Source organism: Pristiophorus japonicus, chromosome 11, assembly GCF_044704955.1.
Source record: "Pristiophorus japonicus isolate sPriJap1 chromosome 11, sPriJap1.hap1, whole genome shotgun sequence".
Lineage (NCBI taxonomy): Eukaryota > Metazoa > Chordata > Chondrichthyes > Pristiophoridae > Pristiophorus > Pristiophorus japonicus.
This window is the reverse complement of record NC_091987.1, coordinates 17,430,078-17,454,397: the sequence shown is the minus strand read 5'-3', so window position 1 is coordinate 17,454,397 and position 24,320 is coordinate 17,430,078. Positions and strand designations below refer to the sequence as shown.

The window sequence follows — 24,320 nt, the reverse complement described above, 5'->3', positions numbered from 1 at the left end:
GCGAATTGTTGTGATCGGGAACGCGCTGCCTGAAAGGGCGGTGGGAGCAGATTCAATAGTGACTTTTAAAAGGGGACTTGGATAAATACTTGAAAAGGGAAACATTTGCGGAGTTGTGGGGAAAGAGCAAGGGGGGAGTGGGATTAATTGGATCGCTCTTTCAAAGAGCCGGCACAGACTCGATGGGCCGAATGGCCTCCTTCTGCACTGCGTCATTCTATGATGCGAGGTGGGGTGGTGGGGAGGCGGGAGTGAAATGTAATGTTTTTCCAGCGGTAAATCTTTATCAAACTTTCCCCTCCGGGTTTTGCTGGTGCGGACTCTGGTTGAGGTGCGCGGTCGATGGGCTTCCTGCTCCCTCAGCTATCCCCTGGCCCAAGCGGCCTTTCTTCAAGTGTGCGAGTGTGGGTGGCGAGGGCCAGTGGGCTATTTGACTGCATTGAGCATCACGGAAAGGCCCGATTCCTGACCCTTTCGCACCGATGTGACGCCCGGACGCGCGCGCAAGCGAGAGGGTCGTTGGATAATGATCGGGAGCGGCCTGAACGATCTTCCCTCCCTAACTCGGGAGCGCGGAGGGCGACTGGCTCTGGCTAGGGTGGGTGGAGCCCAGTTTGGGGAACATCCTGCTCGGTACGCCTCACTTACTCGGTGTCTCAGCCAGCCCACCCACTAGAGGGGGGAAGAAGTCTTTCTAAGCTCACGCCTCGGTCTGCAAAGGGTTAAGCATTCCTGCTCATGTGGGACAAACATTATTTCCCATCAATTTAAAAACATGAGATGCCGCCCAGATGCAGCTCAAAACTTGTGGAAGAACGAGAATTTGTTTTGCCACAGGCCACGGGCGTATGCTAATTTAAATCTACGAAGCGTACTGCAAAGTAAGGCCCCTTGCGTACTTCAATATTCTCCCAAAGTTTCAATACAAGCAACATGCACATTGGGTAAAGCTTCTCGCTATTCCAGTGTCAGTGTCAGAGGAAACGATTCACTCCCGTCTGGTAATGTATGGCCCGTGTGTGTCTCTGTCAGCTCCTGTATCTGTCACCCAAATCCAGGTCGCTGATTGCAGTGCGGGCAGGCACAGCAGGAGTGGCGAGAGTTCGTAGAGGGACGTGATCGGGGCCCAGGAGAGGCGTGAGTTCAGGGGCCCAGGAGAGGCAAGGGCCCAGGGGCAGCACGGGCCAGCCCACACCGCGATATGTGTGCGCACTAGGTCCGTGCAGCAGAGCTGGTCTCCAGTCGTCTTGGTTAATCCTTACCACTGGACCAAGACCTGGCTCTGTCAAGCCCGTGTGGTGGCTAGTGTGCAACGGTCACCACACGTTAAAAAAATCCACCCACAGGCATCTTCCACCCTTCAACATGTAGTTCGGGATCTGGAATATTAGGTCCTTCATTGAAACACCTGTGAACTCATCCCTTTTCGGCATGGAAGCAAGTCATCCTCGACACGAGGGACTGTCTATGATGATGATGATGATCTGTACAGTACACAGCGGGTAAAAGGGAACAATTCACTCCCGTCTGGCACTGTGCGACCCGTGGGTGTATGTTTCAGGATCAGCTCCTGTATCTGCACAGCACACAGCGTCACTCACTGTCCAGGTGCGTATACAGAGTGACCACTTGGGCACGGTAGCAGAGGGCAGACAGAGGCTGCAGCACAGGACTAGCACAAGTGAGCAGACTTGGCGGAGGAGGTCAGAATAATTGGGGACAGGGGAAACAAATAGAACAGAATAAACAGAGTGTGGGACTGGCGTCTGATTTTATTTTTACAAACAGGGCTGTCACCGAAAAACCCCTCTCTCCCACCGCAACGCTTCAGCGGCGGACGGGTGGACGGGCGATTCAAGGGCGCGTGCTTTAAATCAGCGGCCTGTGCTGAGGTAACCTGGCAACTTACATTTCAGGATAATAAAACTTTGGTGAACTTAGGACACTCATACTCCTGCCATACTCATCCTGCAGCTGTCTGCCGTTTCAAAGCTGACAGCATCCACCTGGAATCTAAACACTGTCACATTATCAGAGAATTTGTTACATTCCTCATTCACTTATTGCACGCCATGCCGGTTACTGACCAAGCTCGCTACCAGCTTCCCGAGCGCTGCCATTATCTGCAATCTGATTCTTGTTTCAGCAGAAGCTACCAGCAGTGTCTTTGATCCCAAATCTCTTCAAAGTTACAAGTTTCTTTCAAATTAAAAGGATCATCTTCTCCTTCAATCTCAGCTGTCCTTTTTCTTTCGAGAATTTTTCGCTGATCAAGATTGTTAGTGTTATCGCCATTTCAAACACTCCCAGGGCAGGTACAGCACGGGTTAGATACAGAGTAAAGCTCCCTCTACACTGTCCCATCAAACACTCCCAGGGCAGGTACAGCACGGGACTGACCTATCAAGAAAGGTTGGATCAACTGGGCTTGTATTCACTGGAGTTCAGAAGAATGAGAGGGGATCTCATAGAAACGTTTAAAATTCTGACGGGTTTAGACAGGTTAGATGCAGAAAGAATGTTCCCAATGTTGGGGAAGTCCAGAACCAGGGGTCACAGTCTGAGGATAAGGGGTAAGCCATTTAGGACCGAGATGAGGAGAAACTTCTTCACCCAGAGAGTGGTGAACCTGTGGAATTCTCTACCACAGAAAGTAGTTGAGGCCAATTCACTAAATATATTCAAAAGGGAGTTAGATGAAGTCCTTACTACTCGGGGGATCAAGGGTTATGGCGAGAAAGCAGGAAGGGGGTACAGAAGTTTCATGTTCAGCCATGAACTCATTGAATGGCGGTGCAGGCTAGAAGGGCTGAATGGCCTACTCCTGCACCTATTTTCTATGTTTCTATGTTTCTATGTTAGATACAGAGTAAAGCTCCCTCTACACTGTCCCATCAAACACTCCCAGGGCAGGTACAGCACGGGGTTAGATACAGAGTAAAGCTCCCTCTACACTGTCCCATCAAACACTCCCAGGGCAGGTACAGCACGGGTTAGATACAGAGTAAAGCTCCCTCTACACTGTCCCATCAAATACTCGCAGGGCAGGTACAGCACGGGTTAGATACAGAGTAAAGCTCCCTCTACACTGTCCCATCAAACACTCCCAGGGCAGGTACAGCACGGGTTAGATACAGAGTAAAGCTCCCTCTACACTGTCCCATCAAATACTCCCAGGGCAGGGACAGCACGGGTTAGATACAGAGTAAAGCTCCTTCTACACTGTCCCATCAAACACTCCCAGGGCAGGTACAGCACGGGTTAGATACAGAGTAAAGCTTCCTCTACACTGTCCCATCAAACACTCCCAGGGCAGGTACAGCACAGGTTAGATACAGAGTAAAGCTCCCTCTACACTGTCCAATTAAACACGCCCAGGGCAGGGCATGCTTTTGGTAGATTTTGTGGGGACAGTTTTGGGGGTTATGTGGGGACAGTTTTGGCGGTTTTGTGGGGACAGTTTTGGGGGTTATGTGGGGAGAGTTTTGGGGGTTATGTGGGGAGAGTTTTGGGGGCTTTGTGGAAACAGTTTTGGGGGTTATGTGGGGAGAGTTTTGGGGGTTTTGTGGGGAGAGTTTTGGGGGTTTTGTGGGGACAGTTTGGGGGGTTTGTGGGGACAGTTTTGGGGGTTTTGTGGGAAGAGTTTGGGGGGTTATGTGGGGACAGTTTTGGGGGTTATGTGGGGACAGTTCTGGGGGGTTTGTGGGGACAGCTTTGGGGGTTTTGTGGTGACAGTTGTGGGGGTTATGTGGGGACAGTTTTGGGGGTTTTGTAGGGACAGTTTTGGGGGTTTTGTGGAGACAGTTTTGGGGGTTATGTGGGGACAGTTTTGGGGGTTTTGTGGGGACAGTTTAGGGGGTTATGTGGGGACAATTTTGAGGGTTATGTGGGGAGAGTTTTGTGGGTTTTGTGGGGACAGTTTTGGGGGTTTTGTGGGAAGAGTTTGGGAGGTTATGTGGGGACAGTTTTGGGGGTTATGTGGGAACAGTTTTGGGGGTTTTGTGGGGACAGTTTTGGCGTTTTGTGGAGGCAGTTTAGGGGGTTATGTGGGAACAGTTTTGGGGGTTATGTGGGGACAATTTTGAGGGTTATGTTGGGACAGTTTTGGGGGTTACGTGGGGAGAGTTTTGGGGGTTATGTGGGTACAGTTTTGGGGGTTATGTGGGGACAGTTTTGGGGGTTATGTGGGGACAGTTTTGGGGGTTATGTGGGGACAGTTTTGGGGGTTATGTGGGTACAGTTTTGGGGGTTATGTGGGGACAGTTTTGGGGGTTATGTGGGGACAGTTTTGGGGGGTTTGTGGGGACAGTTTTGGGGGTTATGTGGGGACAGTTTTGGGGGTTATGTGGGGACAGTTTTGGGGGTTATGTGGGTACAGTTTTGGGGGTTATGTGGGTACAGTTTTGGGGGTTATGTGGGGACAGTTTTGGGGGTTTTGTGGGGACAGTTTTGGGGGTTTTGTGGGGACAGTTTGGGGGGGGTTTGTGGGGACAGTTTTGGGGGGGTTTGTGGGGACAGTTTTGGAGGTTATGTGGGTACAATTTTGGGGGTTACGTGGGGAGAGTTTTGGGGGTTATGTGGGGACAGTTTTGAGGGTTACGTGGGGAGAGTTTTGGGGGTTTTGTGGGGAGAGTTTTGGGGGTTATGTGGGGACAGTTTTAGGGGTTTTGTGGGGACAGTTTTGGGGGTTATGTGGGGACAGTTTTGGGGGTTTTGTGGGGACAGTTTTGGGGGTTATGTGGGGACAGTTATGGGGGCTTTATGGGGACAGTTTTGGGGGTTTTGTGGGGACAGTTTTGGAGTTTATGTGGGGACAGTTTTGGGGAGTTTTGTGGGATTGTTTTGGGGGTTATGCGGGGACAGTTTTGGGGGTTTTGTGGGATTGTTTTGGGGGTTATGTGGGGACCGTTTTGGGGGTTATGTGGGGACTGTTTTGGGGGTTATGTGGGGACAGTTTTGGGGACGGGTATTTCTGTGATGAATTCAGACCGTTGAGCTTACTGCTGATGGACTTGCACCGCGGTTAATTGAATGATCAGTGAGTGCTGAGCAACGATTTGCTGAAAGTGGGTGAGGGAGCAGGGGGGGGCGAGGGGAGGTTCCCCACGCTAGAATCCACCAACCTGCCCCTGGCGACGTCGATGTCGTCCTTCCTCCAGCGCACGGTGGGCAACGGGTCACCCTGCACCTGACATCGGAACTCCACCCCCTCCTCCTCCAGCACCACTTGGTTGATGGGTCTCCTGATGAAGGTGGGACGTTCTGCCGGCCAGCAAAGGGTAGAAACAAAAAAAAAACACAAGAGCGGTTGTGAATCAAGGCCAGAATTGGAGGTGAGTCAGCGACCAGCAATTTGCTCCTTCACTGCCTCACAGTCACGGTGAATGCCCCTGATAATTAACTTCTTTTATGACGAGATTAACATGATTCGAATCACCTGCACAGTTTGCTTACACTGTTTAATCTCCCACCAGGGGAATCCAGTCCTGTGTGCTGAAATAAAACACATTACTCATACGCGCGACCGTGCATCTATTAGCAATTTGCGACCTTTGACACTGGAGTCGCCATTCTGCCTCGTTTTCTCCCTTTAATCACAATCAATAGCACGGACCACAGGCCCGCACCGCCCCAAGGAGCACGGGATGTCCGCAGAAAGACACACAACCCTGACTTTCCAGAGGGGATCCCTGGAGGAGCAGGACTCCCATTTCATTACATCGAGTGTACGGCACAGAAACAGGCCATTGGGCCCCACCGCTCCGTGCCGGTGTTAATGCTCCACACCAGCCCCCTCCCACCCCTCTTCATCTCACCCCATCACCATATCCTTCTATTCCTTTCTCCCTCATGTGTTTAGATAGGTTAAGCGAATGGGCGAAGGTTTGGCAGATGGAATACAATATCGGAAAGTGTGAGGTCATCCATCTTGGGGAAAAAAACAGTAAAAGGGAATATTATTTGAATGGGGAGAAATTACAACATGCTGCAGTGCAGAGGGACCTGGGGGTCCTTGGGCATGAATCCCCAAAAAAGGTAGTTTGCAGGTGCAGCAGGTAATCAGGAAGGCGAATGGAATGTTGGCCTTCATTGCGAGAGGGATGGAGTACAAAAGCAGGGAAGTCCTGCTGCAACTGTACAGGGTATTGGTGAGGCCGCACCTGGAGTACTGCGTGCAGTTTTGGTCACCTTACTTAAGGAAGGATATACTAGCTTTGGAGGGGTACAGAGACGATTCACTGGGCTGATTCCGGAGATGAGGGGGTTACCTTATGATGATAGATTGAGTAGACTGGGTCTTTACTCGTTGGAGTTCAGAAGGATGAGGGGTGATCTTATAGAAACATTTAAAATAATGAAAGGGATAGACAAGATAGAGGCGGAGAGGTTGTTTCCACTGGTTGGGGAGACTAGAACTAGGGGGCACAGCCTCAAAATACGGGGGAGCCAATTTAAAACCGAGTTGAGAAGGAATTTCTTCTCTCAGAGGGTTGTGAATCTGTGGAATTCTCTGCCCAGGGAAGCAGTTGAGGCTAGCTCATTGAATGTATTCAAATCACAGATAGATAGATTTTTAACCAATAAGTGAATTAAGGGTTACGGGGAGCGGGCGGGTAAGTGGAGCTGAGTCCACGGCCAGATCAGCCATGATCTTGTTGAATGGCGGAGCTATTCGAGGGGCTAGATGGCCTATTACTGTTCCTAATTTTTATGTTCTTATGTTCTTATCCAGCTTCTCCTTAAATGCATCGATACTATTCACCTCAACCCCTCCCTGTGGGAGCGAGTTCCACATTCTCACCGCTCTCTGGGTAAAGAGGTTTCTCCTATTGGACTTCTTGGTGACGATCTTCTATTTTGAGCGATAAAGAAGTCAAGGGTTATGGGGAGCGGGCAGGGAAGTGGAGCTGAGGCCAAGATCAGATCAGCCATGATCTTATTGAATGGTGGAGCAGGCTCGAGGGGCCAAATGGCCTACTCCTAATTCTTATGTTCTTCTGTTCTATGGGCCCTAGTTCTGGTCTCCCCCACAAGTGGAAACATCTTCTCTACATCTATTCTATCAAACCCTTTCATAATCTTAAAGACCTCCATCAGGTCACCCCGCCGCCTTCACTTTTCTAGATCAAACAGCCCTTAGCGTGTTCAATCTTTCCTCTCCTGAAAGACCTTCTCACTGGGTTCCCAGTTCCACAGGTGCAGGATTCCCTCCACCCACCCCCAACATCTATTACCGGCTCTCCCAAGTAGCTTATCTTCATGTTTGAGTCCAAGCAGTAAGCTTCTCGGACTATTTGACTATGAAGAGCATCACATCTGAGCCATGGACTCAGCACCAATCAGGGGATTGAACTTGAACCTGCGTGGCTTAGTACCAGACAGGACTCTGTCTCCATTTACCAGGCCACTGGTGTCGCTACCATTTGTGTTAACCTCAGAAATCCCAATTCTACAAATTCTTACAGCCAACGTGACCAACGCTCCTGCCCTCCCCACCTACCCCCCCCCCCCCGCCCCCCGCAACCCCCACCTCACCCCTACCACTTTTGAAGGTGCTGACTCCTTGCTGTAGTATGTGGTGTGAGTTGTACCTGGTAACTCGCCCAACTGGTTATTCTTCAGCAAGCTATATGACCATGGGAGTATCACAGCCGTGCCCGTCCTCCTGCCCTCTCCCGACTTCCATCATAGAATTACATCGAGTGTACGGCACAGAAACAGACCATTCGGCCCAACTGCTCCGTGCCGGTGTTTATGCTCCACACGAGCCTCCTCCCACCCTTCTTCCTCTCACCCCATCACCATATCATTCTATTCTTTTCTCCCTCATGTGTTTGTCCAGCTTCCCCTTAAATGCATCGATACTATTCACCTCAACCACTCCCTGTGGGAGCGAGTTCCATATTCTCACCACTCTCTGGGTAAAGAGGTTTCTCCAGAATTCCCTGTGGATTTATTACTGACTATCTTATATTGATGGCCCCTAGTTGTGGACTCCAAGTGGAAACATCTTCCTTACATCTACTCTATCGAACCCTTTCATAAACTTAAAGACCTCCATCAGGTCACCCCCTCAGCCTTCACTTTTCGAGTGGCAATGGAATGGTTTGATGCTGGGCTGGAGGGAAGATGTTTGGTGTGGGTGGACAGATCAGATTGGATGGACTGAATGGCCTTCCTCACCAGCCTCCATCTTGCCCGCCACTTTTCCCAGTGTGGGAGGTGGTCTCCCAAGGGTCCTGGCTTGTGCTCCTACGAGAAAAGCAAGGCCAGACCCCCAACCAATAAAATACAATGAGATGTAGCTGGTTGAGAAAAATCTTCAGGTAGCATAAGAAAGGAGGTACTCACCAAACACAGTCAGTTCTGCAGGATCACTGTCCCTCTCGCCCACCATATTGGTCCCAACGCAGATGTACATGCCGGCATCGCTCCTCTTGGTGTTCGAAATCATGAGTTTGCCTCCACGGATCTAGGAAACCAAAGATAAATTCGGCAAATGGAAAAGGTTTCGAGGCCCTTTCCCTGGGACGACTGCAGTCCTCTCGCTGTCTTCTCACTCGTTCATTCACAGCCCCTACTTCGCACAGGCCTGACAGCACGGTTCCAGACACGAGGGACTTCAGGCACACAGAGAGGCTTAGAGAAGCTGGGGTTGTACTCCTTCGGGTAACAAGAGCAGCAACTTGTATTTATATAGCGCCTTTAACGTAGTGAAATGTCCCAAGGCATTTTACAGGAGACAAAAAATGTGACACCGAGCCGCATAAGAAGAAATTAGGGCAGGTGACCAAAAGCTTGGTCAAAGAGGTAGGTTTTAAGGAGCGCGTGGAACGAGAGGTAGAGAGGCAGAGAGGTTTAGGCAGACAATCCCAGAGCTTAGAGCCGAGGAAACAGAAGGCATGGCCACCGATGGTGGAACGATTATAATCAGGGATGCTCAAGAGAGCAGAATTAGAGGAGCGCAGAGATCTCAGGGGGGTTGTGGGGCTGGAGGAGATTACAGAGATAGGAAGGGGTGAGGCCATGGAGTGATTTGTAAACAAGCAGAGAAGTTAAGGGGAGCTTTGATAGAGATGTTCAAAATTATTATGCGTTTTTGATAAAAGTAAATAAGTAAACCAGTTTCCAGTGGCAGGATGGTCGGTAACCAGAGGAGACAGATTGAAGCTAATCGGCAAAAGAACCAGAGGGAGAGATAAGGAGAAATTTTATCACGCAGCGAGTTGTGATCGGGAACGGGCTGCCTGAAAGGGCGGTGGGAGCAGATTCAATAGTAACTTTCAAAAGGGAATTGGATAAATACTGGAAGGGGAAAAATTAGCGGGGCTGTGGGGAAAGAGCGGGGGGAGTGGGATTGATGGGATCGCTCTTTCACAGAGTCGGCACAGGTACGATGAGCCGAATAGCTCCTTCAGTGCTGTGTCATTCTATGATTCTCTGAAGGTCCAGAATTAGTGCAGCATGCATGCAGGTCCTGTGTGAACAAGGGCTGAAAATGTCAGACACGACACAAAAAAATGTTATTGTCTTTTATTTCTTGTGTTCCTCAAGATGAAGAAAGCCAATGAATGGACTTCTTCCCAGTTTAAGCAACTTGTGTCAGCTTTAAACACTCCCAGGGCAGGTACAGCACGGGTTAGATACAGGGTAAAGCTCCCTCTACACTGTCCCATCAAACACTCCCAGGACAAGTACAGCATGGGTTAGATACAGAGTAAAGCTCCCTCTACACTGTCCCATCAAACACTCCCAGGGCAGATACAACACGGGGTTAGATACAGAGTAAAGCTCCCTCTACACTGTCCCAACAATGTGTCTCACTCCCAACTTCAGAAGAGCACGCCCGATGCCTCAATGTGACAGACTGTTCCATTTGCCAGACCAGCTATCCTGCAATCTCTCGGAGTCAGATTGCCAATTATGCCGAATTAGGGACAGTGCGTCTTTGTCTTTCATAGAACGATACAGCACAGAAGAAGGCCATTCGGCTCATCATGCCGGAGCTTGCTCTTTGAAGGAAATATCTTTAGTCCCACTCCCTCTGCCAACCAGAAATGGAGTTAAAACTGAGCGAAATCATTTCACGCAGGTTCCCTTACTGCCAGCCGACAGGTGGGACCACCAGCCCATCAATCTGGGCCTGTTTGCAAAGGCCAATGTCGAACTCATTGAACCACCCAGTGTCTTCCCTTCTCAACAAGCCCCGCACCTCCTCTGGTCTTCATTGAGAGACAAAGAGAACACGAAGCACCCGCCCCGAGATACGAACCGTTATTCTGTCATCACGATCGCTGATGGTGGTCTTGTCCTTCTTCCAGAAGATGGTGGGCTCTGGATGCCCACGGGGCGGCTGGCACTCCATGATGGCTGGTTCACCGGCAGCAACGACGACGTCTGTGGGGTTCTGGCGGAAGTCATCTCGGAGCACTGCAAGCAAGATAGGCAGAGGCGGTAAGGGCAGTGGAACAAGCTCGATGGCAAATCGCATCAATTAGATCATAAGAACATAAGAGATAGAAACATAGAAACATAGAAAATAGGTGCTGGAGCAGGCCATTCAGCCCTTCTAGCCTGCACCGCCATTCAATGAGTTCATGGCTGAACATGAAACTTCAGTACCCCATTCCTGCTTTCTCACCATACCCCTTGATCCCCCGAGTAGTAAGGACTTCATCTAACTCCCTTTTGAATATATTTAGTGAATTGGCCTCAACTACTTTCTGTGGTAGAGAGTTCCACAGGTTCACCACTCTCTGGGTGAAGAAGTTTCTCCTCATCTCGGTCCTAAATGGCTTACCCCTTATCCTCAGACTGTGACCCCTGGTTCTGGACTTCCCCAACATTGGGAACATTCTTCCTGCATCTAACCTGTCTAAACCCGTCAGAATTTTAAACGTTTCCATGAGGTCCCCTCTCATTCTTCTGAACTCCAGTGAATACAAGCCCAGTTGATCCAGTCTTTCTTGATAGGTCAGTCCCGCCATCCCGGGAATCAGTCTGGTGAATCTTCGCTGCACTCCCTCAATAGCAAGAATGTCCTTCCTCAAGTTAGGAGACCAAAACTGTACACAATACTCCAGGTGTGGCCTCACCAAGGCCCTGTACAACTGTAGCAACACCTCCCTGCCCCTGTATTCAAATCCCCTCGCTATGAAGGGCAACATGCCATTTGCTTTCTTAACCGCCTGCTGTACCTGCATGCTAACCTTCAATGACTGATGTACCATGACACCCAGGTCTCGTTGCACCTTCCCTTTTCCTAATCTGTCACCATTCAGATAATAGTCTGTCTCTCTGTTTTTACCACCAAAGTGGATAACCTCACATTTGGCCCCTCGAGCCTGCTCCGTCATTCAATAAAATCATGGCTGATCATTGACCTCAGCTCCACTTTCCCGCCCGATCCCCATATATGAACATAAGAAATAGGAGCAGGAGTAGGCCATATGGCCCCTCGAGCCTGCTCCGCCATTTAATAAGAGCATGGCTGATCCGATCATGGACTCAGCTCCACTTCCCCGCCCGCTCCCCATAACCCCTTATCCCTTTTTCGTTTAAGAAACTGTCTACTTCTGTCTTAAATTTATTCAATGTCCCAGCTTCCACAGCTCTCTGAGGCAGCAAATTCCACAGATTTACAACCCTCTGTGAGAAAAAATTTTTCCTCATCTCGGTTTTAAATGGGCGGCCCCTTATTCTAAGATCGTGCCCTCTATAGTTCTAGTCTCTCCCATCAGTGGAAACATCCTCTCTGCATCCACCTTATCAAGCCCCCTCATAATCTTATACGTTTAATAAGATCACCTCTCATTCTTCTGAATTCCAATGAGTAGAGGCCCAACCTACTCAACCTTTCCTCATAAGTCAACCCCCTCATCCCCGGAATGGTTCTCCTAGACTCCAAAAATCTATCTATCTCAGCAATGATCAACTACCACTAGAGTGCTCCCTGGGATGAGTCCTCTGAGGAGAGATTGAGTAGATTGTGCTGTTTGTGGGAGCTTGCTGTGCGCTGATTGACAGCTGCATTTCCAACATTACTACAGCAGCTACACTTAAGAAATTCGTTCTTTCTTGATCTTCCTTTCTAGTTTTTCATTTTGATTGAGTAGATTGGGCCTACACTCTTGAGTTTAGAAGAATGAGAGGTGATCTCATTGAAACAATCAAAATTCTGAGGGGGATTGACAGAGTAGATGCTGAGAGGTTGTTTGCCCTGGTTGGAGAGTCTAGAACCAGGGGGCACAGTCTCAGGATAAGGGGGCGGCCATTTAGGACTGAGATGACGAGGAATTTCTTCACTCAGAGGGTGGTGAATCTTTGGAATTCTCTGCCTCAGAGGGCTGTGGAGGCTCAGTTGTTGAGCATATTCAAGGCTGAGATCGATAGAATTTTGGATTCCAGGGGAATCAAGGGATATGGGGATCGGGCGGGAAAGTGGAGTTGAGGTCGAAGATCAGCCATGATCTTATTGAATGGCGGAGCAGGCTCGAGGGGCCGAATGGCCTACTCCTGCTCCTAATTCTCATGTTCTTATAAGGCTTGGATACCTGATCTAGGAATAGGAGACCATCCAGCCTCTCTCGGCTGTTCCGCCATTCTATTAAATCATGGCTGATCTTCGACCTCAAGTGCTCCTTAACTCTCGATAACCCTTACCGAAGGGGTGATGTCAGGAAGCACTTCTTCACACAAAGGGCAGTGGGAATCTGGAACTCTCTCCATCCCAAAAAGCTGCTGAGGCTGGGAGTCAAGTGAGAATGTAAAAACTGAGATTGATCGATTTTTGTTGGGCAAAATCTATTTAGGGTCAGAAAACCAAGGCAGTGTAGATAGCGTTACGATGCAGATCTTAACAGATCTCAGAACAGGCCTGAGTGGCTGAATGGCCAACTGCTGGTCCTATGTTGTTAACAAATATCCATCAATCTGAGTTTTGAAATTTTCAATTGACCTCACAGCCTCAACAGCCTTCTTGGGGGGAGAGAGTTCCAGATTCCCACTGCGCTGTGTGTGAAGAAATGCTTCCTGACATCACCCCTCAATGGCCTGGCTCTAATTTTAAGGTGACACCCCCGTGTTCTGGACTCCCCCCACCAGAGGGAATAGTTTCTCTCGCTCTACCCTATCGAATCCTTTAATCATTTCGAACAACTTGATTCGATCGACGCCCAACCTTCTAAACTCAAGGGAATACAAGCCAGCTTTCTGCAAAAAGAAAATACTGATGACACCAAGCAGCCCGGAATTTCCGTGGAAGCCTCACTCCAAATCTGCTGGGAGATCGGAGGAATGTGGGAGGAAATGGTGTTCGCGACTGTTCAACCGATTTCTCCAGAGTTTCCGCCAAACTCCCACCGCGGTTGAGGCAGAACACCGGGAGCGGGTGCACGGAAACTCCAGGCGGACATCTCACAGAGCGAGGCGGTTTAAAGTTCCAGGTGGACCTACTTCAACAGCCCCGAGGCCTTCCACCTGAAACAGCAGCCATTCCATCGACAGTCCAGTGCTGTCTGATGTGCAGTGTGATTCCTACCTTGGTCAAATATCAGTTCTTTTTGCATCAAAATGCTTGCATCATTTTCTCTCATCACGATACATTTCGCCATGGTGTCTGACCAATAATTAACGCTCAATCAACACCTAATACAGATTATCTGGTCATTATCACCTTGCTGTTTGTGGGAGCTTGCTGTGTGCAGATTGACAGCTGCATTTCCTACATTACTACAGCAGCTACACTTAAAAAATTCTTTCTTCTTTATCTTTCTTTCTAGTTTTTCATTTTTGTAAATCTTTTCTGTATGTTCCGGCATTCCTGGGGCAGGTACAGCACGGGTTAAATATATATTAAAGCTCCCTCTACACTGTCCCATCAAACACTCCCAGGGTAGGTACAGCACGGGTTAGATACAGAGTAAAGCTCCCTCTACACTGTCCCATCAAACACTCCCAGGGTAGGTACAGCACGGGTTAGATACAGAGTAAAGCTCTCTCTGCAGTCCTCCAACATATTTCTTTTTGTCGAACCCATTCATAGGGCCCCCGACTATTCTAAACATCCCTCCCGACATTCACATTGAGGTTCCAAATTCCAGTGTGTAAAACTGCATTTGGAGATTTACTTCACTGGATGCTTAATAATAACTGTTGTTTGTACCCAACCTGCAGCAATCGTGATTGGGAGGAGAGCTGTACACATATTCAAAACAGACTTGTTAAAACAAGCAGGTTATAAGTAACATGTCAGTCAACTAAATGGTCCCATGCATATCAAATGTGGCCCTGGCATATTCTTCAGCCACACATTTAAGTTACTTATACCGCAGAAGTTACGTGGACGGTGAAATATAATGTTAGATTTTCGCTGGGTCTAATCAAATACCTCAGTCCAGCCAATTCCCTACAATGGTCCTCATTCTTTACAGAGATGATGTCATCCATCCAACACACATTTCTGTAATAAGTCTTAAACATGATCAACTACAGACATGAGTTGTTGTTACTGTACAATCAAAACAGCCTACACACATGCCAACCTCAATTTGCATCTGTAATTCCTGCAATTTCATTCCCAATAAGCTAAGCTGTAGATCGTTTCTGTGTTAATTATTGATATAAAGGAATGGTACCTTTCCTAAATTGGACAGTCAGAATCAGGATCAGGTACAGAATGGCTTAGTTACAGAGTAAAGCTCCCTCTACACTGTCCCATCAAACACTCCCAGGGCAGGTACAGCACGGGTTAGATACAGAGTAATTCTCCCTCTACATTGTCCCATCAAACACTCCCAGGGTAGGTACAGCACCGGTTAGATACAGAGTAAAACTTCCTCTGCAGTCCTCCAACATATTTATTTTTGTCAAACCCATTCATAGGGCCCCCGAATATTCTAAACATCCCTCCCGACATTCGCATTGAGGTTCCAAATTCCAGTGTGTAAAACTGCATTTTGAGATTTACTTTGCTGGGTGCTTAATAATAACTGTTGTTTGTACCCAATCTGCAGCAATCGTGTTTGGGAGGAGAGCTGTACACATATTCAAAACAGACTTGTTAAAACAAGCAGGTTATAAGTAACATGTCAGTCAACTAAATGGTCCCATGCATATCAAATGTGGCCCTGGCATATTCTTCAGCCACACATTTAAGTTATTTATACCGCAGAAGTTACGTGGACGGTGAAATATAATGTTAGATTTTCGCTGGGTCTAATCAAATACCTCAATCCAGCCAATTCCCTACAATGGTCCTCATTCTTTACAGAGATGATGTCATCCGTCCAACACACATTGCTGTAATAAGTCTTAAACATGATCAACTACAGACATGAGTTGTTGTTACTGTACAATCAAAACAACCTACACACACGCCAACCTCAATTTACAACTGCAATTTCATTCCCAATAAGCTAAGCTGTAGATCGTTTCTGTGTTAATTATTGATATAAAGGAATGGAACCTTTCCTAAATTGGACAGTCAGAATCAGGTTCAGGTACAGAATGGCTTAGTTACAGAGTAAAGCTCCCTCTACACTGTCCCATCAAACACTCCCAGGACAGGTACAGTATGGGGTTAGATACAGAATAAAGCTTCCTCTATACTGTCCCATCAAACACTCCCAGGGCAGGTACAGCAGTGATTAGATATAGAATAAAGCTCCCCATACCCTGTCCCATCAAACACTTCCGGGGCTGATTCAGCACGGGTTAGATACAGAGTAAGGCTCCCTCTTCACTGTCCCATCAAACACTCCCAGGGCAGGTACAGCATGGGTTAGATACAGAGTAAAGCTCCCTCTACACTGTCCCATCAAACACTCCCAGGGCAGGTACAGCACGGGATTAGATACAGAGTAAAGCTCCCTCTACACTGTCCCATCAAACACTCCCAGGGCAGGGACAGCACGGGATTAGATACAGAGTAAAGCTCCCTCTACACTGTCCCATCAAACACTCCCAGGGCAGGTACAGCACGGGATTAGATACAGAGTAAAGCTCCCTCTACACTGTCCCATCAAACACTCCCAGGGCAGGGACAGCACGGGATTAGATACAGAGTAAAGCTCCCTCTACACTGTCCCATCAAACACTCCCAGGAGAGGTTCAACACGGGTTAGATACAGAGTAAAGCTCCCTCTACACTGTCCTATCAAACATTCCCAGGGCAGGTAGAGCAACGTCCCATGTGTATATGTGTGTCTATGTGTGTGTGCCTGTTTGTATGCGTGTGACTTTGCATGTGTGGGTTCCCACCCTTTATTAAATTCAGGTAACGCAGGTAAACCTTTCAGATTGTCTCTTGCCTTTCTGCGGGGATCTGCGGGTCAGTTTTTGATTTTGAATGTTAGCTTGCTCTCTCAGGAAGTGAACTAAACCCAGGCCCTGGTGTCCAGCGGTGGTTTCCGCTTTTGTTAATTGCTAACAGTGCAGTAATGTTAGTGAACAGATGGAGAGAAAGAACTGGTGCTGTTTGCATTTTTGCTGTCAATTTCATTACTGTATATAAAACAAATGCCAGCAGTCTGCAAGAGAACATAAGAATTAGGAGCAGGAGTCGGCCATTCGGCCCCTCGAGCCTGCTCCGCCATTCAATAAGATCATGGCTGATCTTCTACCTCAGCTCCACTTTCCCGCCTGATCCCCTTATCCCTTAATTCCCTTAGTTCCCAAAATGTATCAACTTACATTTGAATATACTCAACGACTGAGACTCCACAGCCCTCTGGAGAAGAGAATTTCAAAGATTCACCACCCTCTGAGTGAAGAAGTTTCTCCTCATCTCAGTCCTAAATGGCCGACCCCTTATCCTGAGACTGTGACCCTTGGTTCTAGACTTCCCAGCCAGGGGAAACACTTTTCAAGCATTTACCCTGTCAAGCCCCTTAAGAATTTTAGATGTTTCAATAAGATCACCTTTCATTTTTTCTAAACTCCAGAGAATATAGGCCTAGCCTCCTCAATCTCTCCTCATAGGACAATCCTCCCATCCCAGGAATCAGTCAAGTACATGTCCAATTGCCTTTTGAAAATCCCCATGCCATCCAATTCCACTGTCCTTTTAGGTAGTGCGTTCCAAATTGCAAATCCCTCTGTGTGGGAAAAAGTTCTCCTCATTTTCCCAATACTTCTTTTGCCAATTATTTTAAATGTATGACCTTATGGATGAAAAAGAAGGCTGAGGGGTGATCTAATAGAGGCCTTTAAAATGATGAAAGGTTTTGATAGAGTGGAGAGAACGCACTCTTGGTTGGCATTCCCACATTCTACCCTCCATAAACTACAGGTGATCCTCAACTCTTTATTGCAAAGGGGATGGAGTATAAAAGCAGGGAAATCTTGCTACAGCTATATACGGTATTGGTGAGGCTACAGCTGGAATACTGTGTGCAGTTTTGGTTTCCATATTTACGAAAGGATACACTTGCTTTGGAGAATGTTCAGAGAAGGTTCACAAGGTTAATTCCGGGGATGAGGGGGTTGACTTATGAGGAAAGGTTGAGTAGGTTGGGCCTCTACTCATTGGAATTCAGAAGAATGAGAGGTGATCTTATCGAAACGTTTAAGATTATGAGGGGGCTTGACAAGGTGGATGCAGAGAGGATATTTCCACTGATGGGGGAGACTAGAACTAGAGGGCATGATCTTAGAATAAGGGGCTGCCCATTTAAAACAGAGATGGGGAGAAATTTCTTCTCAGAGGGTTGTAAATCTGTGGAATTTGCTGCCTCAGAGAGCTGTGGAAGCTGGGACATTGAATAAATTTAAGACAGAAATAAACAATTTCTTAAACGATAAAGGGATAAGGGGTTATGGGGAGCGGGCGGGAAGTGGAGCTGAGTCCATGATCGGATCAGCCATGATCTTATTGAATGGTGGAGCAGGCTCAAGGGGCCATATGGCCTACTCCTGCTCCTATTTCTTATGTTCTTATGTAACTCGGCAGCCTGTGTCCTAACTCGCACCAAGTCCCGCTCACCCATCACCCCCCTGTGCTCAATGACCTACATTGGCTCCTGGTTAAGCAATGCCTCGATTTCAAAAATCTCATCCTTGTTTTCAAATCCCTCCATCGCCCTCGCCCCTCGTAATCTCCTCCAGCCCCACAAACCCCCCAAGATATCTGCGCTCCTCGAATTCTGCCCTCTTGAATATCCCTGATTATAATTACTCAACCATCAGTGGCCATGCCTTCAGCTGCCTGGGCCCTAAACTCTGGAATTCCCTCCATAAACCTCTCCGCCGCTCTACCTCTCTTTCCTCCTTGAAGACGCTCCTTAAAACTTCTTTTTTGGTCATCTGCCAGAATTTCCTCTTATCTGGCTCGGTGTCAAATTCATTTTTATGTCTTCTACTATTCCTGTAAAGCGCCTTGGGACATTTTACAATACTAAAGGTGCTATATACATACAAGTTGTTGTTGTTGTTGGCTATAGAGAGAGTGTTTCCACTTGTGGGGAAGAGCATAACTAGAGGCCATCGATATAAGACAGTCACCAAGAAATCTAATAGGGAATTCAGAAGAAACCTCTTTACCCAGAGATAGGTGAGAATGTGGAACTCACTCCCACAGGGAGTGGTTGAAGCGAATAGTATCGATGTATTTAAGGGGAGGCTAGACAAGCATACGAGGGAGAAGGGAATAGAGGGTTACGCTGATAGATTTAGATGAGGAAAGATGGGAGGAGGCTCGAGTGGAGCATAAACGTGGCATGGATTGGTTGGGCCGAATGGCCTGTTTCTGTGCCGTATATCTTATAAATCATTAGATTTTTGGATTCTAGGGGAATCAAGGGCTATGGGGATCGGGCGGGAAGGTGGAGTTGAGGTCGATGTTCAGCCATGATTGTATTAAATGGTGGAGCAGGCTCGAGGGACCGTATGGCCTACTCCTGCTCCTATTTCTTATGTTCTTATGATCTTTGGTTACGACTCACTTGCCGGAGGAAACAGTTTCTCCCGACCTGCTCTCGCAAAGCACCTCATGATTTTGAACACCTCTATTCGGTCTCCCATTTATAATTAACAAACAGAAGTGTTCAAAGAAAGTGTAATAAAGACACACACTTGTTTTAGTAACAGCCTTGTGTATTTTCTCCCCAGGTGTTGCTGGTATCAGTACCCCATCGATTAAGCTTCCAATTCCCAGGAACACCGGGGCAATCCTGGAGGGTTGGCGACTCAGTCCAGAAAGCCGTGGCAAGATGAATTTAATCTTTGCCACATCCAGACTGCAGCCTCCGCATTGTGTTTATGTTAAAGGCTGTTAAACCCTAATTATCAATAGAACATTACAGAGAATTAATGTCTGTGAATGAGTAGAAATGTAATTGGGCAAATGATGCATGCCTTTGTTACCGCTAAACTTGACTATTCCAACGCACTCCTGGCCGGCCTCCCACATTCTACCCTACGTAAGCTTGAGGTGATCCAAAACTCGGCGGCCCGTGTCCTAACTCGCACCAAGTCCCGCTCACCCCTCACCCCCTGTGCTCACTGACCTACTTTGGCTGCCGGTTAAGCCACACCTCGATTTCAACATTTTCGTCCTTGTTTTCAAATCCTTCCATGGCCTTGCCCCCTCCCTATCTCTGTAATCTCCTCCAGCCCCACAACCCCCCCCCCTGCCCCCGAGATCTCTGCGCTCCTCCAATTCTGGCCTCTTGTGCTTTCCCGATTTCCATCGCTCTACCATTAGCGGCCATGCCTTCAGCTGCCTGGGCCCTAAACCTACTTTCCAGCCCAAAGAGTCTGCAAAGGGATATAGCTAGGTTAAGTAAGTGGGAAAACAATGGCAGATGGAGTATAACGTGGGAAAATGTGAGGTTATCTACTTTGGTAGGAAGATTAGAAAAGCAAAATATTAATTAAATGGAGAGAGACTATAGAATGCTGCAGTACAGAGGGACCTGGGGGTCCTTGTGCATGAAACACAAAAAGTTATTATGCAGGTACAGCAAGTAATCAGGAAGGCAAATGGAATGTTGGCCTTTATTGCAAGGGGGATAGAGTATAAAAGCAGAGAAGTCCTGCTGGTGGTGAGTCCACACCTGGAGTTCTGCGTACAGTTTTGGTCTCCTTATTTAAGGAGGGATATACTTACATTGAAGGCAATTCAGAGAAGGTTCACTAGGTTGATTCCTGGGATGAAAGGGTTGACGTATGAGGACAGGTTGAGCAGGTTGGGCCTGTACTCATTGAAGTTTAGAAGAATGAGAGGTGATCTTATTGAAATGTATAAGATTCCGAGGGGGCTTGACAGGGTAGACGCAGAGAGGATGTTTCCCCTTGTGGGGGAATTTAGAACTAGGGGGCATAGTTTCAGAATAAGGGGTCACTCATTTAAGATGGGCAAGATGAGGAGGAATTTCTTCTCTCAGAGGGTTGTAAATTTGTGGAATTCTCTACCCCAGAGAGCTGTGGAGGCTGAGTCGTTGAATATATTCAAGGCTGAGATAGACAGATTCTTGAACTATAGGGGAGTCAAGGGTTATGGAGAGCGGGCAGGGAGGTGGAGCTGAGTCCATGATCAGATCAGCCATGATCTCATTGAATGGTGGAGCAGGCTCGAGGGGCCGTATGGCCGACTCCTGCTCCTATTTCTTATGTGCTTAGGTAAGTTGTTTTTCGGGATGCAAATCAATAAGAGAACAGAATCAAAACCAATTTTTTTCCCCCTCAGATTGACAACTGCCCTCCCGAAGCATGGCTATGAGGGGACAGTAAGAAAATCACGTGGGATAAACATCTATACAGCACGCTGGTTGGCTGAAGCTCCCTGAAGGTTCTTACAGAGCCATTAGCCAGTGTGGATCAATCACTAAAGTCAAGAATGGTGCAGCAGAACTGAACATTTACAGCGGCGAGGGAGAGAGGGAACAGGGGAGGCCAGAGGTGAGACGGAGGCTGCCTAATGGCCAACTAAGGTTGCTTCGACAAAGCAAGTTATGCTGTGACTGTTGACTGGTTATGATCAATGATTAATCGACTGGTAATCGCTCCCCTAATGGAAACTCGGGTAGGTTTCTGAATATATAATTATAGAAAAATAGGCCTTCATCTTTCCTGCAACTAATAAATAAATCAACTGACATATGACCGCAGGAGTCACATACTGCAGGCTGGAGTCTCCAGCTTACTCAATGGACGTCTATCTTCAATGCAAAATCTTCACATCATCATAGGCAGTCCCTTGAAATCGAGGAAGACTTGCTTCCACTCTAAAAGTGAGTTCTCAGGTGGCTGAACAGTCCAATACGGGAATTACAGTCTCTGTCACAGATGGGACAGACAGTGGTTGAAGGAAGGTGTGGGTGGGGAGTCTGGTTTGCCGCACGCTCCTTCCGCTGCCTGCGCTTGATTTCTGCGTGCTCTTGGCGACGAGACTCGAGGTGCTCAGCGCCCTCCCGGATGCATTTCCTCCACTTAGTGCGGTCTTGGGTCAGGGACTCCCAGGTGTCGGTGGGGTTTTTGCATTTTATCAAGGAGGCTTTGAGGGTGTCCTTGAAACGTTTTCTCTGCCCACCTGGGGCTCGCTTGCCGTGTAGGAGTTCCGAGCAGAGCGCTTGCTTTGGGAGTCATGTGTCAGGCATGCGGACAATGTCCCAAAAGTCTCCACAGTGCAACAGCGTCAGCTAGAGAGAGAGCTGTGCAACCTCAAGGAGAGGCGCCCTCGGTCCTGTAGATTCACAGAATCATACAGAACAGGAGGAGGCCATGCAACCCATCGAGCCTGTGCCAGCTCTTTGAAAGAGCGATCCAATTAGTCCCACTCCCCCTGCTCGGTCCCCGTAGCCCTGCTAATTTTTCCACTTCAAATATTTATCCAGTTCCCTTTTGAAAGCCACAATTGAATCTGCCTCCACCACCCTTTCAGGCCCTGCATTCCAGATCTTAACCACTCGCTGCGTAAAAATCTTTTTCCTCATGTCGCCTTTGGTTCTTCTGCCAATCACCTTCAATCTGTGTCCTCTGGTTCTCGGTCCTTCTGCCAATGGGAACAGTTTCTCTCTCTCTACTCTGTCTAGACCCCTCATGATTTTGAACACCTCGATCAAATCTCCCCTCGACCTTCTCTGCTCCAAGGAGAACAACCAGGTTTGAGTATATTCACCCCTTGAGGCACTCTCAGCGCTTGGCTTCAAATTCTGAATCACACAATGGCACTAAATAAAACTCAAAATAATGAGGAGCTTTGATAGGGCAGACAGGGAGAAATGGTGGTTTGGTCGGTAATCAGAGGGCACAGATTGAAGACAATTGGGAAAAGAACCAGAGGGGGAGATGAGGAGAATTGTTTTTTCTACGCAGCGAGTTGTTGTGATCGGGAACGTGCTGCCTGAAAGGCCGGTGGGAGCAGATTCAAGAGTGACTTTCATAAGGGGATTGTAAATGTGGGAAAGAGCAGAGGGGGGCAGTGGGACTAATTCGACTGCTCTTTCGAAGGGCCGGCACGGGTGCGATGGGTCGAATGGTCTCCCTCTGTGCTGACCGACTCCACCGATGGAGGCCAGTAACTGGGTAACAACCGATAGCTTCTGTCGCTGTGCCAGAAGGCGGCACGTTGCACGATGGCTCGCTGCTCGAGTCCACCTCCTCTCAGCAGGGCGAGTCGGAGAGATTTCCCGGAAGGGGGTTTACTGCGTACAGTTTTGGTTTCCATACTAACGAAAGGACATACTTGCTTTGGAGGCAGTTCAGAGAAGGTTCACTCGGTTGATTCCGGAGATGAGGGGGTTGAGTTATGAGGAAAGGTTGAGTCGGTTGGGCCTCGACTCATTGGAATTCAGAAGAATGAGAGATGATCTTATCGAAACGTATAAGATTATGAGGGGGCTCGACAAGGTGGATGCAGAGAGGATGTTTCCACTGATGGGGGAGAGTAGAACTAGAGGGCATAATCTGAGAATAAGAGGCAGCCCATTTAAAACAGAGGTGAGGAGGAATTTCTTCTCTCAGAGAGTTGTAAATCTGTGGAATTCGCTGCCTCAGAGAGCTGTGGAAGCTGGAACATTGAATAAATTTAAGACAGTTTCTTAAATGATAAAGGGATAAGGGGTTATGGGGATCGGGCGGGGAAGTGGACCTGAGTCCATGATCGGATCAGCCATGATCTTATTAAATGGCGGAGCAGGCTCGAGGGGCCGTATGGCCTACTCCTGCTCCTATTTCTTATGTTCTTATATGTTCTTACTGCAGCCTGATGGCCAGCAGTGCTGGGGAGTGTTTGCTTGTCTGCTGCCATCGGATCCAGTGATCCGGAGAGGGCGGCCTCAGCAATTCAGCTGCTCCCACCCCCCGCCCCCACTCCCCCCCCCCCCCCCCCCCGCTGTGCTCTTGTTGCCGAGGGGTTCCCTGGCACAGATGCAGCATAGCACAGCAATCAAGAGTTGCCTTGAAGCCCATCTCCCCGCACAGAGGGCCAGGCCCCCCTTCCGTCTAACGTCACTACACAGCACGTATAACCAGAGCCCAGCTTTTAATCCACGCTATCTTCTTTTTTTTTTACAGAGGATAGTGATTTTTTTTGTCTGCTTTTCTCGCCAAAAATAAACTGATTATTGAAAATCAAGCATGGTCACAAAAACAGCACAGCATGTTGAGAGGTTGTACGCCAAGCCTCTCTCCCACAGCAACAACTTGCTTTGATATCGCAGCTTTAACGGAGTAGAACGTCCCAGTGCGCTTCAAAGGAGCAAACCCTTGACACCGAGCCACATAAGGAGATATTAGGGCAGGTGACCGAAAGCTTGGTCAATGAGGTAGGTTTTAAGGAGCATTTTAAATGAGGTGAGAGAGGTAGAGTGGCGGAGAGGTTCAGGGAGGGAGTTCCAGAGCTTGGGGCCCAGGCAGCTGAAGGCACAGCCGCCGATGGTGGAGCGATGGGAATCGGGGGATGCTCAAGAGGGCAGAATTGGAGGAGCGCAGAGAACTTGGGGGCTTGTGAGGCTGCAGGAGGTCACAGAAAAAGGGAGGGGCAAGGCCATGGCGGGATTTGAAAATAATGATGAAAATTTAAAAATCAAGATGTTGCTTAATTAGGAGCCAATGTAGGTCAGCGAGCACAGGGGTGATGGGTGAGCAGGACTTGGTGCATTGAGCGACGTTCATTTCTATAGCGCTGTTCTTGTGCAGGAAATGCCTCATGTACTTTTCATCAAGGAGGAAAGAACAAGGTGGACGGAGAGCGTGGGCAAAGGGGAAATGGGAAGGGGGTTTGAGGAGGACTGTTGCTGAGGGTGCTGGGCACAGTGGCTCTACGAAGAGACATTGATAGTGCAGCAGAGGGAATGGGGGAGGAGGAGGGGCCCGGTGTT

At 48.3% G+C, this 24,320-nt stretch overlaps 1 protein-coding gene across 5 annotated transcripts in view; it reads right to left on the bottom strand.

Annotated features, from left to right (window-relative positions):
* robo2 (roundabout, axon guidance receptor, homolog 2 (Drosophila)) overlaps positions 1-24,320 on the bottom strand; it is a 790,970-nt gene that overhangs the window by 285,755 nt on the left and 480,895 nt on the right. For all 5 annotated transcript variants that reach the window (XM_070893255.1, XM_070893256.1, XM_070893258.1 and 2 more), the window contains exons 3-5: positions 10,274-10,431; positions 8,353-8,473; positions 5,124-5,262 (exon numbers count right to left, since the gene is read on the bottom strand). In XM_070893255.1, the coding sequence (XP_070749356.1) occupies positions 5,124-5,262; positions 8,353-8,473; positions 10,274-10,431 (418 nt within the window). The remainder of the gene's footprint in view (positions 1-5,123; positions 5,263-8,352; positions 8,474-10,273; positions 10,432-24,320) is intronic.